General features: G+C 54.9%; 1 protein-coding gene across 8 annotated transcripts in view; it reads left to right on the top strand.

Moving 5' to 3' along the window:
- The window catches only part of AGAP3 (ArfGAP with GTPase domain, ankyrin repeat and PH domain 3), a 77,660-nt gene that overhangs the window by 36,075 nt on the left and 27,502 nt on the right, over nucleotides 1-14,083 (top strand). For 7 of the 8 annotated variants that reach the window (XM_077303521.1, XM_077303520.1, XM_077303519.1 and 4 more), the window contains exons 5-9: nucleotides 4,640-4,781; nucleotides 5,047-5,181; nucleotides 5,586-5,716; nucleotides 6,874-7,029; nucleotides 10,931-11,023. In XM_077303521.1, coding sequence (XP_077159636.1) covers nucleotides 4,640-4,781; nucleotides 5,047-5,181; nucleotides 5,586-5,716; nucleotides 6,874-7,029; nucleotides 10,931-11,023 — 657 coding nt within the window. Of the gene's footprint in view, nucleotides 1-4,639; nucleotides 4,782-5,046; nucleotides 5,182-5,585; nucleotides 5,717-6,873; nucleotides 7,030-9,644; nucleotides 10,695-10,930; nucleotides 11,024-14,083 lie in introns of those variants that run through there. The other variant, XM_077303522.1, reaches the window with a different exon arrangement.

Genomic DNA, 14,083 nt, shown 5'->3' with positions numbered 1-14,083 from the left:
AAAAGAAATTGGATGAAACACAATCCTTCAGTCCCTCTGCTAAAACATACCTATCTGATGTTAAATACACGGCAGGCACCTTTGCTTAAGGAGTTACCGCTTCCCATGGTGTGGTCGGTTCACCTAGCAGCTACATGGTCCAAGATGGCTGCTCACCTCTTCTCCTAAGTACAAGCTTCTACTTCTGTGGTCAGGAGGCAAAAGGGAACCCCCCCCCCTTCCTGTGGTTAGCAGCATATATACCTACTTTCCCCCTCCCACAGGAAGCTCCTTTCTCCTAGGGTATTTTGGGAAGAAGTCTCTCTTTCCCTGCAGGTGCCTGCTTCCTGCCTAAGCTAATTAGCCTCTGAAAGGAGGTGATCAAGTGATTAGGCAGCCATCCCTTCTCTCCACAGCACAGAGAAAAAAATGGTGTATTTGGAAATAGCTTTGGGGGAGGGGGGGATTTCACCATCGCTTTCACAGGGTATTTTACTTTTAAGATGTTCTGCATTTTCCTGTGTATTTCTTTCCAATATATTTTGCATTTTATTTGTTGACTTTTCCAACATTTTCCTTCATAATATTAACCTATTTTTCAATATCTTTTGGAGTAATGTATCACCTAAAAACATTTTATACCAACTTTCTCTTAATATCTGGTTAGCTGTTAATTTGATTTGTTTTCCCTGTAATAACTTGTATATTCACTGTAATAAGTGATGGTTTTGTTTTGTAATTATCTTTGCAGACTATTCTGGATTCTCTCTTAAAACTCCACCTTCCTTAGTAATTATTTTCTTTATCATTGTGATGTTGATTGATACGATGCTATCCATGGATCACTAATCCCTTCATCTTTTACATCTTGCTAGTTTTGCTAAGCCTAGGGACAGAAGGGTGGTCTCAACCACAAAATGGCTGTCATGAAATGGATCCAGCCACAAAATGGCCACTGAAACTTTCAGTCACGCTGGGAAGAGTCTTTTGCTGTGGCAGCAGCTGCTGCAAAAGCAACTTTTAAGAATTCTGCACAGCCAATCCAGACTCCAGTGGCCAGTCGTAGAATCATAGAATCATAGAGTTGGAAGGGGCCATACAGGCCATCTAGTCCAACCCCCTGGTCAACGCAGGATCAGCCCTAAACATCCTAAAGCATCCAAGAAAAGTGTGTATCCAACCTTTGCTTGAAGACTGCCAGTGAGGGGGAGTTCACCACCTCCTTAGGCAGCCTATTCCACTGCTGAACTACTCTGACTGTGAAAATTTTTTTCCTGATATGTAGCCTATATCGTTGTACTTGTAGTTTAAACCCATTACTGCGTGTCCTCTCTTCTGCAGCCAACAGAAACAGCATCCTGCCCTCCTCCAAGTGACAACCTTTCAAATACTTAAAGAGGGCTATCATGTCCCCTCTCAACCTCCTTTTCTCCAGGCTGAACATTCCCAAGTCCCTCAACCTATCTTCATAGGGCTTGGTCCCTTGGCCCCAGATCATCCTCGTCACTCTCTTCTGTACCCTTTCAATATTATCTACGTCCTTCTTGAAGTGAGGCCTCCAGAACTGCACACAGTACTCCAGGTGTGGTCTGACCAGTGCCGTATACAATGGGACTATGACATCTTGTGATTTTGATGTGATGCCCCTGTTGATACAGCCCAAAATGCCATTTGCCTTTTTTACTGCTGCATCACACTGCCTGCTCATGTTTAGTTTACAATCCACAAGTACCGCAAGGTCTCGTTCACACACAGTGTTACCTAGAAGCGTATCCCCCATGCAGTAGGCATGCTTTTCATTTTTCTGACCCAGATGCAGAACTTTACACTTATCTTTATTAAATTGCACCTTGTTCTCATTTGCCCATTTTTCCATTGTGTTCAGATCTCGTTGAACACTGTCTCTATCTTCTGGAGTATTTGCCAGTCCTCCCAATTTGGTGTCGTCTGCAAACTTGATGAGTAGTCCTTCCACCCCCTCATCTAGATCATTAATAAATATGTTAAAAAGTACCGCACCGAGCACCGAGCCCTGAGGTACCTTGCTACTCACCTCCCTCCAGTCTGATGAAACACCATTGACAACAACTCTTTGAGTGCGGTTCTCTAACCAATTTCCTATCCACCTATCTGAAAATCCAGATTGCAGTGCTTCAATTTATCCATCAGAACATCATGGAGAACCTTATCAAAAGCTTTACTAAAATCCAAGTAAACGACATCAACCGAATTTCCACGATTCAGCAAACCTGTCACTTGGTCAAAAAAGGAAACCAGGTTGGTCTGACAGGACCTGTTGGAGACAAATCCATGCTGACTTCCTTGGATCACCAAATTGTCCTCCAGATGTTTGCAGATCGCTCCCTTTAATATCTGCTCCATTATTTCACCCACAACAGAGGTCAGACTCACTGGTCTATAGTTTCCTGGGTCATCCTTCCTCCCTTTCTTGAAGATCAGAATAACATTTGCTCTCTTCCAGTCCTCTGGGACATCTCCAGTCCTTAAAGAGGTCCCGAAGATGATGGACAAGGGTTCTGCAAGTTCTCCGGAAAGTTCTTTGAGCACTCACAGGTGCATTTCATCCAACCCACGGGATTTGAACTCATCCAGTGTAGCTAAATGCCTCTCAACAACCTCTCTGTCCATGTCAACCTGCCACCCAGACACTATCTCTTGGCTACTGCCATCTCTAGATGTGCCTAAACCTTTGACCTGTTGGAAAAAACAGATGTAAAATAGGCGCTGAGCCTTTCTGCTTTCTCTGCATCCTCCGTTAGAGTTTGTCCATCCGCACCCAACAGTGGGCCTATTGCCTCCTTGACTTTACGTTTGCTCCTCACATAACTGAAAAATCTTTTCTTGTTACAGTGGGCTTCCCTGGCCAATCTTAGCTCACTCTCAGCTTTGGCCTTTCTTATGATTGATCTACAGTGCCTAGTAACCTGCAGGTACTCTTCTTTAGAGCTCTGTCCTTCCCTCCATTCCCTGAACATCTCTCTTTTCTTTCTTAGTTCCTCTTGAAGTTCTCTGTTCATCCAAATAGGCTTCTTAGAACTCCTGCAGTGTTGTCTTCTTTCTGGGATAGTCATTGATTGAGCATGCAATAGCTCTTGTTTGAGTAGCGCCTACCCTTCACATGCTCCCTTCCCTTCCAGCATTCTCGTCCATGGTATGACACTCATCATGTCTCTGAGTTTATTAAAGTTTGCCCTACGAAAATCCAACATCTGCGTCTGGCTACAAGCTTCCTTGCCTCCCCATCTCAAAAGGAATTCTATGAGGACATGGTCACTTCCCCCTAGGGTTCCCACCTCCTTCACCTCATCCCACCAACTCTTGCCTGTTGGTCAGTATTAAGTCCAGTATGGCTGAACCTCTTGTGGGTTCATCTACCATTTGATAAATGAAATTGTCAGGCAGGTCAGAAACTTGCATGACTAAGGACGCTTCGCAGAGTTTGTTTCCCAGCACACATCTGGGAAATTGAAGTCACCGATGATGACACCAAGGTCCTGACGCTTGGATTTTTTCTCAAGCTGCTCACAAAGTGCAGCATCCACATCCTCTCGTTGGTCAGGCGGTTGGTAGCAGACACCAACCACCACACTGTTTGTTTTCCTCTCACTTATTTTCACCCAGATGCTTTCCACTGTAGATATACTCTCCTTCACTAGTATTTCCTGACAGGTAAGCCCTTTCCTCACACACAGTGCCACTCCTCCACCTCTTTGATCTATTCTGTTTTTTTCTGAACAGTTCATATCCATCCACCATTACATTCCAGTCATGAGAATCATTCCACCAAGTTTCTGTGATGCCCAGGCATAGAGATGGAAAGTCGCATGGGGGGGGGAATGGGGGGGAGATTTTTTATTTCCCAAGGACTTTTTTCTGTCAACTTTTCTCATGGAAAAGTGGGAAATCTGGGGGAGCACTGAAGAAAACTGCTGTGAACTCCCCTTTTGAATGAGCAAGATGCTTTATGAGGCATGGCTTCCTCACTCACAATGAAGGTTAGAGGTGACCCCCACCCATCTTCTGGTTGCAGATTGGAAAGACAGCAGCATGCAGTGAGCCCCCTCCTCCTCCTCCCCAGTAGCATGAGAGAGAGAGAGAGAGAGAGAGAGAGAGAGAGAGAGAGAGAGAGAGAGAGAGAGATTGGAGGCAGCAATCCTATGGGTTTGGAGGGGGCAGGGTATGAGAAATGCTTTTCAGGGAACATTTTACTAATTCTGAATGTTTCCTTGCAAAAGTCGGGGGACTTCCTCCCCCATTTGAACAGTAGGTTTCAACAGCCCTAACAAAAACCTCTCTTGAATATTTTTTGATTTGGGTTCTGGGTGGGTGGGTGGGCGGGGGGCTCCCAGAGGATCCTGGGTTTGGACCCCAACAGCTCCTCCATTTCAAAGAGGTCTGGGAGCAGCAGGCAGCCATGGGCAAAGTGAAGACCCCTGCCTGTGTTCCTGTGGAAGTGACCCTGGGGGCATGGGCAGGGGGGCCTGGCTCAGTGGCAAAGCTTTGCAGCCTGGTGGTCCTAGGAGCAGTTCCCTCCATGGGACAGAGAGGAGTGGGATGCACCGGGAGGGAGGGAGGGAGGAAGTCAGGCCTGCAAGCCGTGGGCTGTGTCCGAGGCGGATGGCTGTCCTCTTCCCTGCAGTTTGCAGCTTGGGTAGACGCCGTGGTGTTTGTCTTCAGCCTGGAGGATGAGATCAGCTTCCAGACAGTCTACAATTACTACCTGCGCCTCTGCAGCTACCGCAACACCTCGGAGGTGCCCATGGTGTTGGTGGGCACGCAAGGTGAGTGGGGCAGGGCAGGGGCAAGGTGGCTGAGCTGGCATGGGTGGGAGCCCCTCCTTGCCCGTCAGAATGAGACTTCCCCCTCCCCTGCCTCTCAGACCCTCTCTGAGCTGTTCTTCAGGAGCTCAGCCTGGCTCCCCAGAGGGAAAGGCCCTTTGCATGAGGTAGGTGGTGCCAGGAGCTGACCGGGCTCTCCCAGGGGCTGTGCCCTGGCCTTGCAAGGAAGCCAAAGACTGTCGGTCTCCCCCCCCCCCTCTGCTTGCAGATGCCATCAGTGCCACGAATCCTCGGGTGATAGACGACTCCCGAGCCAGGAAGCTCTCCAATGACCTGAAGCGCTGCACCTACTACGAGACGTGTGCCACCTACGGGCTGAATGTGGAGCGAGTCTTCCAAGATGGTATTTGGGGCTTGGCTGGGAGGGACTGGGGATTGCAGCCCCCTCCCACACCCAGCTGCCCCCCCTTGAGAACAGAACCAAGGCCAGGAGTTGCTCCTGCAGTGCCTGGAGGACCTTAATCCAGATCCAGCCTGTGTCCAGAGGACACTCAGAGCTGTCCTCTCCTGGGGGGGGGGGGAGGGGGCGGAAGCTGCTTGCAGGGCTTTGCTTCAGGGTTGGCCCTGGCATGTTCTGGGGGGCAGGAGCCCAGAGGGCCCCCAGGTGGAGCCATGTGTCACGAGGTCCACCATCTTCTTGAGCTGCAGGCTCTGAGGCTGGCTGTGGGTCTGCCCAGCAGCTGTCCTCCCCCCCCCTGCAGCTCTCGCTGCAGCTGTCTGTCCCACAGCTCTCTCTCCCCCCCCCAGTGGCCCAGAAGGTAGTGGCCCTGCGGAAGAAGCAGCAGCAGCTCTCCATTGGGCCCTGCAAGTCGCTGCCCAGCTCACCTAGCCACTCCTCCGTCTCGGCCGCCGCCATCCCCTCCGTCCACATCAACCAGGTAGGGGGCCGGGGCGGGGTGCTCCCAAGGGCCCGCCCCCCATGGGCCCCTTCCAAGCCCCTGAGTTGCGGCTACCGCCAGGCCTGGTCTTGTGCCCAGCTTGCCTGGCCCCAGTCTGGGTATCAATCAGGAAGGTGCCTCAGCTGAGCCATAGGGGTGCTGGAGGGACTCCGGGGGACTCCAAAGAGCAGCTTGGTCAGCGGGGCGAAGGCTGGAGGCTGTGGCCCTGAGTGCTGGACGTCAGTCTCCCCTCTCTCGAGCAGGGAGCAACAACCCCACCCCCGTCCTCATATTCCAGCTCTGCTGTCTGTATCCAAGGTGGGAGGATAGCCCCCCTCCCTTTTCACTAGCTGGCTTCTTGTGCAGTTTGTCAAGTGGGTTATTGATTGAAGGATTTATGGATTCATATCCCACCACTCTCCAGGCACTCAGGGTAGCTTACAAGAATAAAAACGTCATAATTCAACAAAACCCCAATAACCCCCCTAACAAACCCTCGAAGATTGGCAGCCGAAATACCTGCTAACCTGAGCAAACTAACCTAGGGTGGAGTGCAAAGATATAAATGCCCAGCCAGAGGAAGGGCCACATGAATCTTAGCTTTGGCCTCAACCTAGCACCTCCGTTTTACAGGCCCTGCGATTCTAAAAAGGCTCATCCTGGGCCTGTTTACAGTTGGGATTGGAGGCTGGAAATCATCCCCCCCGCCGCCACTGGCATGTGAAGCAGACTGCAGGAAATCATGGCTGTAGCCGAAGCCACCTTACCCTGAGTTGGCCCCGTCAGGTGCCCTGGACCTGCTCATGGGTGCCTTTTTCTAGCTTTCCCCCATTGTGCCCCACTTGTTCCAGGCCTCCTTGGGGTCCATCTAGAGGGAGCCATTCTTGTCTCACATGTCTTCCTGTGCTGGATGAGCAAGCCTGTCCAGGCAGGCAAAGGTGGGATGGGCTGGAGAATTAAAACAAGAATGGAATCAATGCCTCCCTCCCCTCACCTGAGTGAGCAGCTTATGCATGAGCCCACCCTTCAGCCGCCAGTGATTTGGGGGTCTGAGAGGAACTGGTCAGGTGCTGATGGCGGGGACAGACAGCGGTGGCCAAGGGGTGTCTGGGGGCCTCTTCCCACTGCCCTCCCCCCTCACAGCTGCTTCTCCCCAGGCTGCCAATGGGAGCGGAGCCTTCAGCGACTACTCTTCCTCCGTGCCCTCCACCCCCAGCATCAGCCAGCGGGAGCTGCGGATCGAGACCATTGCTGCCTCCAGTACACCCACTCCCATCCGCAAACAGTCCAAGCGCCGCTCCAACATATTCACAGTAAGTGGAGGGGGTGGGGGGAGAAGGGGGGAACCTTTGGGTCAGCATGGTGAGCACATAAAGGGGCAGAGTTTGTGGGGGCTGAGATTTGTGGCCAGGGTCCTCCAAGGGATCCCAGCAAGGTCAGGGGTCCGATTGGGATACAGGAGGGGAGGGGTGCAGGTGACTACCCCCTCCCCCCCAAGTGGGAGAATTGCCAGCCCAGCTGAGGCGAAGGTTGGAGCTGCTGCAGGGAGGAAGTGGGCCAGTTATTTGGGCTGTACACAGGTGTATGTACGGCTTCTCTCTGGAGGGGGAGGGATTGACTTTTACCAGGGCAGTGCTGAAGGGATCCCCTGCCCCCCCATTCCTCTGGGTGTGTCTGTCTGTCTCTCACACACGTCCCCTCCTCCTGTCCCGATGCACACTGCCTCCCCCACTGCCCCGGATGCTGAACAACCTGCATGGCCCCCACAGCACCAAAGAGCATGGGGAATGACTGGTGGTGCGCTGCAATGGAGGGACCAGGGACCACCTGAAGTCAGACTCCTCTCCTCCCCTGACTTGCTCCGAAGCAGTGGGGGTCACTTTAGGCTCCCTTGGCCTCCTCTAGCCTACAAAGGGCTGTTGTGAGGTGAAAATGGGGGGAGAGACCCTGAGGGTGGCACTGAGCAAACAGACAAGTGGATGGGCTAAAAATCTAGTCATAAATTAAAATTAAATCCAGAGATGTAGAATCCCGGGAATCCACAGGTGTACATTTTAAAAAGGTGACATTTTGGAATGCCAAGAAGACTGTGTTTGCTAGATGTTGAAACTGGGGGGAGCAGCCTGCCTGGGGCAAGCAGTATATGCATGGTGGGGGCAGCCAAACAAGCAAGAGTCCTGTGGCACTGGAAAGATTATTTCTCCCTGCATAAATGTTTTGAGTCCGATGTTCAATCCTTAAGCCTGCCTCCCCGTGTGGCATCTTCCCCCGCTTTTTGTTTATGACCACTGTCTGGGCCAGCCTCTGCCTCGTGCATCTGTGGGAGGGAACCCTCTGACTCTTGTTAGCCTTTCTGGTGTCACTGGATCCCTAGTTCATTCCGCCAAGGGAAGACTTGACTCCCAAACAGCCACACAGCAGAGGACAAGCACTTGCTGCTAATGGAGACATAATGTCTGAGGGAAGGAGGACAGACAGCCTGCTTGCCTGCCGCATGCAGCCCCACCAGCTCCTGCCTCCCTCCAGGGCTGCCTTCGTCCTGTTGGCCCACCACTTCTTCTGGATCAGCATTGTGTTCTCCAACTGTCACTGGCACGTTCTATTCCAGTCCTTTCCACAGGTGCTCCTTGGGAAAGGGCAGGGCTACCGGTGGCGCCAGCAACATGCATGCCCATCCGAGGCTCTCCTCCTGAGCCACCAAAGAAGGGGGGGAGCGAGCCAGGAGCAGCCAAGACATGCAGTGCAGGTGGCTGGCGGAGAAGGCCCAAGTCCTCCAGAGCTTGGGGAGGGGCAGAGAGGTGGGGCTGAGCATGGAGTCCCCCTAGGATGCTTCTAAATGTCACACCATCCGGCTTCATGCTGCTGGCTCTCTATTTGGGGCCCAGGCACATCTTCCCCGGATCCTGTGAGCAAAAGGGGTCTGAGAGAGGCCAGGAGGTGCGCGTACAGCAACTGTCCCTAGAGACACGCCAGGCATGGGGCACTCCGGCCCTTGTCCTTACCTTGGATGGGACCCTGGGTAGATGGTCAGGGACCCTCGTTCTCTTTGGCAATTCCTCCCTTCTGTGCTCTTCATCCGGTTTTCTGTGAATCACTGCCCACTTGTGTAAGCACACATGCACACACGCCCCCCGCCCACTCCGGTCTTAGCATTCTTCCCACAGGCTCCCCACTCCTGCTTGCTTAGGTGCCCCACTGCACGTGCTCCCTTCTCCTCCCCCCTGCTTTGCTTCTGTTGGCTGTCACTGTGGGACTTGCACCCAGTCTGCAGGCTTGCTTGGCCCATGGGCCTCTGCTCAGAATGGCTTGCTACCAGCCAGCCTTCCATGTGCCCAGGACAGTCGGACGGTTGGGGGTCTCCATGCTCTTGACGTAGTGTGCCCTCATACTCTGACATGCAGACTTTTGCCCTGCGGGTGCAAACTGTAACTACAGTAGCTCCTGAAGGCCAGAGGAGCCCGGGCTCATGGTGTGGGAAGGAGGCCCTTGGCTGTTCTGAGGTAGAGAAGGAGGGGGGGGGTCCTCAGGAGCCCTGGCTAGGAGGTCAGCCCTCCCCCTTGCCTGTCCTCCTGCATCTTCCTGCCTTTTTGCCCCCTTTGTCCATGCCTGGAGCCTCTTTCCCTGGTCCCCACCCCATCCTGCTGCTTCTGCCCCTTCCTGGTTGGCTGCCCTCCCGCACGCGCTGGCTGCCACTCCTTGCTGTCATTCCTCCGCACCAACGAGGGACAGAAAATGCAGGTCGCAGGTGTTCCTGTGGCCAGCAGATGGAGACAGACTCTGTCTTTCTGTGAGCTGCTGTGTCGCTCCAGCTGTGAACTCTGGGGTGTCTCTCTTTGCAGACAGACAGACAGACAGACAGACACACACACACACACAGCCATATTCCGAGGTTAACCTGCCAAACTCTTTATTCTTTCGATATTTGCAGATATGTGCCACTGTTTCCAACTTTTCATCAACCAAAAGGCCTTTCCAACTTCTTCCAAATTAGAAGATCCGGTTGGTTCCCTGCAGGCCTCACAGTACCAATTCTCTCACTTTTCATTGCCTCTCCAGGGCCGCATCAGGGACAGGCACTGGGAGTGATCTCAGAGTAGCAGCCTGCCCTCCCTGCCGCCACCTGGGCCCCCTTCCCGGAAACACGCAGGAGCCTTTTGCCCTCCCCCCCCTCTGTAAAGAGAGAGAGAAAGAGAGCCTGCACCTGCCCTGTAAGCCGGGACTTTGCTGGGCGTTCCGATTGTCCACGCGTGTGTCGGAGACGGCTCTCCTGGGACGGGAAGGGAAGACCGACCAAGTCGCCAGGAAGTGCCAGGAGACGGAGGGCCCAAGGGACGCTTTGCTGCTGTTAGCGCCCGCCCGCCCGCCTGCTATTTGCTCTCCAGCTCCCTCCTTGCTCCTGCATGGACTCCTCCTCCTCCTCCTCCTCCTCCTCCTCCTCTTCTTCTTCCTCTTCCTCCTCCTCTGCTTCCTTCTCCTCCTCCAAGCAGAGCAGGCCTCTCTGGCTCGCAGAGCCTGGAGTTCGTTGGTGCAAGACGGGGCCCCTGCAGAGAGCATGGGTGCTTGCAGCCAGCTCGAGCGATGGACAAGCTGGAGGGCCTGGGGGACTGACTGACACTTGTCGAGAGCTGCGGGCTCCGCCCTCCTGCCACCCTTGTGCTCCTGGACATATCGGTTGTATTCGCTGCGTGAATCCTGCCACTTGCTCCACTGTTTCTCCACGGATTGCTTCTCAGCGGACTGTCGAGTTTCAACCTTCTTTATTTATTACGTTGCTGCTGCTGCTGCCGCCGCCGATGATGATAACTTGGACTCCTTGCTCTTTCTCCCCCTCTCCCCCCCCACCCTAAGAATCACGTTCTCCATGTAAAGTAGGTGTTCCTTGTCAATGCTCTTTTGTAAGGGGCCAACTGTGGCCCGGTGACCTCCGCGACTTTGTATGGTGCCCGTGTGCTCACCAAATAAACGGTTGTATTAGTCACGCTGGCTCCTTCCTTTCTGGGCTGCGCCGCCGCTTCTGCTGCTGCTGCTGCTTCTGTCCACGCTCACGCCATCCCATCCTGCGCCTGTCTGTCACCACATCCTGTGGGGCGTCTAGAGCACAGCATCTCCTTGGGTCATGGGGGGGGAGGAACGGGACCTTTCTCTGTGCCCCAGGGGCATGGCCTTGTTCTGGCACCAAGGTCCCTCTAACGGCCCCTGTCTCTTCTTTTCCAGTCTCGGAAAGGCACAGACCTGGAGCGGGAGAAGAAAGCCCCGGACTGCAAGGCGGATAGTATCGGCAGCGGGCGGGCCATACCCATAAAGCAGGTGGGCAGCAGGCGGGGCGGGATGGGGGGCGGTTTCTGCCTTCCTAGAGCAGGTGGGGCTGGCCATGCCCAAGGCTGGGAACCAATTGGGATCTGGAGACAGGTCATCTCCAGCCAGCCCCCTCCCCCCCACGGCACCAGGTGATTCCACCAGAACCATTGTGTCTGTCCATGCCAGCGCCACTGTCACCCACTCTGGGCTCAGTGGATGTGTGACTGTGGGGGTGTATGAGAGTGGGGATGTTTGGGGGTTGGTATCTGCTGTATTTGCTGGAGGGGTCCATACTTCCTCCAGGATGCCACAGATCCCCCCAACAGCTTCCCTCACCTGGCCCTGTGGGGGGGGGAGGGACAGCCAGGCACCCAGGGGGTGGAGCCGCTGCTTAACTTGCGAAAGGTCCCAAGATCTGTCTCTCAGACCCTGAGGAGAGAGTCCTGCCCTGGATGGAGCAGAAGTTGGGTGGAAGGGTTCCTGTCTTGGCTGCTGGGCATGTACAATGCCCAGGCCTCTGCCTCGGCCCAGCCTCAAGGGCTGGGGAGGACCTCTGCCAGAGACTCCGGAGAGCTGCTGCCAGTCAGAGCAGTCGATGCTGCCCTCCATGGACCAAGGGCTGATCCAGTTGCAGGGATGCCACAGGCAGGGCGAGGAGAGCCAATTGGCAGATGCACAACTCCCTTTTCTCCTGTTTCTGCTGCAGAGAGTTCAGATCCCCTGTTTTCGCTTTCCTCCCTGCCAGCAGGCAACAAGCCCCCAAGGTTGCCTTCACCCCTTCCCCTCACTGGGCTTAGGAGAAAAATTCGGTAGCAGAATGGCACTTTTCAGTTGGGAAAATGACAAGGCAGGAAAAAGTCGTGTCGTTCCCCCCCCCCCCACACAGCAGTTCCAGTGGCTGCTGCATTCAGGAAGGGGGAGACTGCAGAACTCCATGTGGGGAAAGGCTCATGGGGGGGGAGGTCCTGTGGGGGGAGCCCCTTCTGAGGGAATCTTTGGGGAGCCTGTTGCATGGGAACCGCCCACTCCTGGCACTTAGCATTCTCTCTTGGCCCCCATGCAGGACCTTTGCTCCCGCCCTTCCCAGCAGAGGTGCCAAGCCAACGGCCAGCTTCCTAGTTCCCCCCCTGTCACATACAACCCCCATTCTCTGCCCTTCTCTTTCCTTCCTCACCCCCCCCCAAAAAAAAGGGGCAGAGCTGGATGGGGAGGGGGCCATGGCTGCAGCGCACCCCCTTGGGAGGAGGGGCTCCTTGCCCTCCTTCCAGGCTCCTGGGCACCAGGGCCCATACATGTGCCCCCCCCCCGCCAAGCCATCGATCTCCTGTGCGCGTAGACGCTCACTCGTGGGCAGCCGGGCTGGGTGGCTGCTCCTGTGAGGGAGCCGGGATCACGCTGGGAGCTTAGATTACATTTAAATTGCCATTTGCATTTTCCAATCAATACGCAACTTTACAATTAAGTTTGGTGTTAAAATGCTTAGCGAAAAGAGAGTGGAAGAGAGATTTGTGGAGTAAATGAGTCCTGTGGGGGCCATCCTGCTTCCTGCTTCATTGCCTTGCATATTGCTGCTAATGCTGCTGCTGCTGCTGCTGCTGCTGTTGCCGCCAAGGCGTTTGAGTGTGAATGTGTGTGTGTGTGTGTGTGTGTGTGTGCGTGCGCCACCACCGCTGCCTTGCTGCCACCTCATCCAAGCACACTCTCGTGGGCTGGCAGCAGAGGGGTGGGGGGAGAGGGGAAGGGCCGGGAGGCCTTCCCCACCTCTGTCCCTGCCTGGGTACCCAGAGCGGGCAGGGCAGCAACCCACTTATGACCAGCTGACAGGGGTGGCCCTCTGCTGCCAGCTGGATCCCTGGGTCTTGTCCTGCTCCCCTCTCTGCGATATCCTGGAAGTGAGGAGTCACGGCGGCGTCTCTGGCACCCGCTCAACATGCAGGGCCTGGTCACACTAGTGCCCCAGACCGCCACCCCCTCCTGCACAAGTTGGCTCCTCCTCCTCCTCCATTGCTGGGCACTTCTGCAGGGCCGGCTGGTACTTGGGAAGCCCTGGGAACAGGGAGGCCAGGCAGGAAGGGTGCCAGCGGACCTGAAGAACAAGCAAACCGTCTGCTCCTCTGTTATTAATATTTTATAATCAGTTTTTATTTATATTTTCCCCTCCCACATCTCTAAGTACAACCAGGCGGCAGGAAGCAGCAGGAGCTTTCCCCAGCAAGTGGCTTCATGCCCCCCCCCCTGTCTGTCCAGAGGCTGTTAAAATCTGGGGGGACGACGTGGAGCTAGAGGGTAGCCCACTGAGCATGACTGGCAGGGGAGAAGGCAGGGGAGAACAGTCCTTCCTGGAGTGCCCCTTGCAGGAGAGGGCAGCAGCTCCCATGCCTGAGGCTGGGGGCGAAGCCTTCAGAGGCACTACACAGGACCCCCCCTTCCTCCCGGGACTGGCCTCACAGTCTCCAAAGACTGCTGCTTTGGCCTGTATCTGGTGAGGGGGCTGCCAAGGTTCTAGTCTGGATGCACAGAAGCTTCCATCACACACACACACACACACACGTGCACCCCTCTAGGGGTTCAAAGTGCAAGCCCCAGACATTGTATGTGTGTGTGTATATTTAGGGTGCCCGAGGCCCCAAGCACACTGGAACAGGGTCAGCCCCTTCAGCCCACCTGCCCCCGGTCACTCAGAGGCAGCCTGGCCCTTCCCACCCCGCTGTCTGAGGGGGGCTCAAGCCATGGCCAGGGGGCGGTGAGGGGTGGGGATGGGTAGAGTACCTTGAGGCCCAGCCAGCCTCACACTGCTTGCAGTGAGGAGGAAGTCATCGTCCCCCCCCCCCCTGCAAGGCTGAGCACCAGTTCAACCAGGGAGATGGGGAGAGCCACTGGCTCTTTTGGAGGCTTTCTTCAGAGTGCCAAGTGGCGCAGAACTGGCTGGCTGAGGAAAGGGACCCTGACCTGTGAGCCGTTTTCTTTTGGGCCAGTAAGCACTGGTGGCATGCGTTCATCCGGAGTGAGTGCGGCTCACAAGTTTGGCACGTGGTCACCTGCACCCCAGAAATAGCTGCTGGGAGGCTG

This window comes from Paroedura picta, chromosome 11 (assembly GCF_049243985.1).
Source record: "Paroedura picta isolate Pp20150507F chromosome 11, Ppicta_v3.0, whole genome shotgun sequence".
Lineage (NCBI taxonomy): Eukaryota > Metazoa > Chordata > Lepidosauria > Squamata > Gekkonidae > Paroedura > Paroedura picta.
This window is presented reverse-complemented; position numbering and strand designations above follow the sequence as displayed.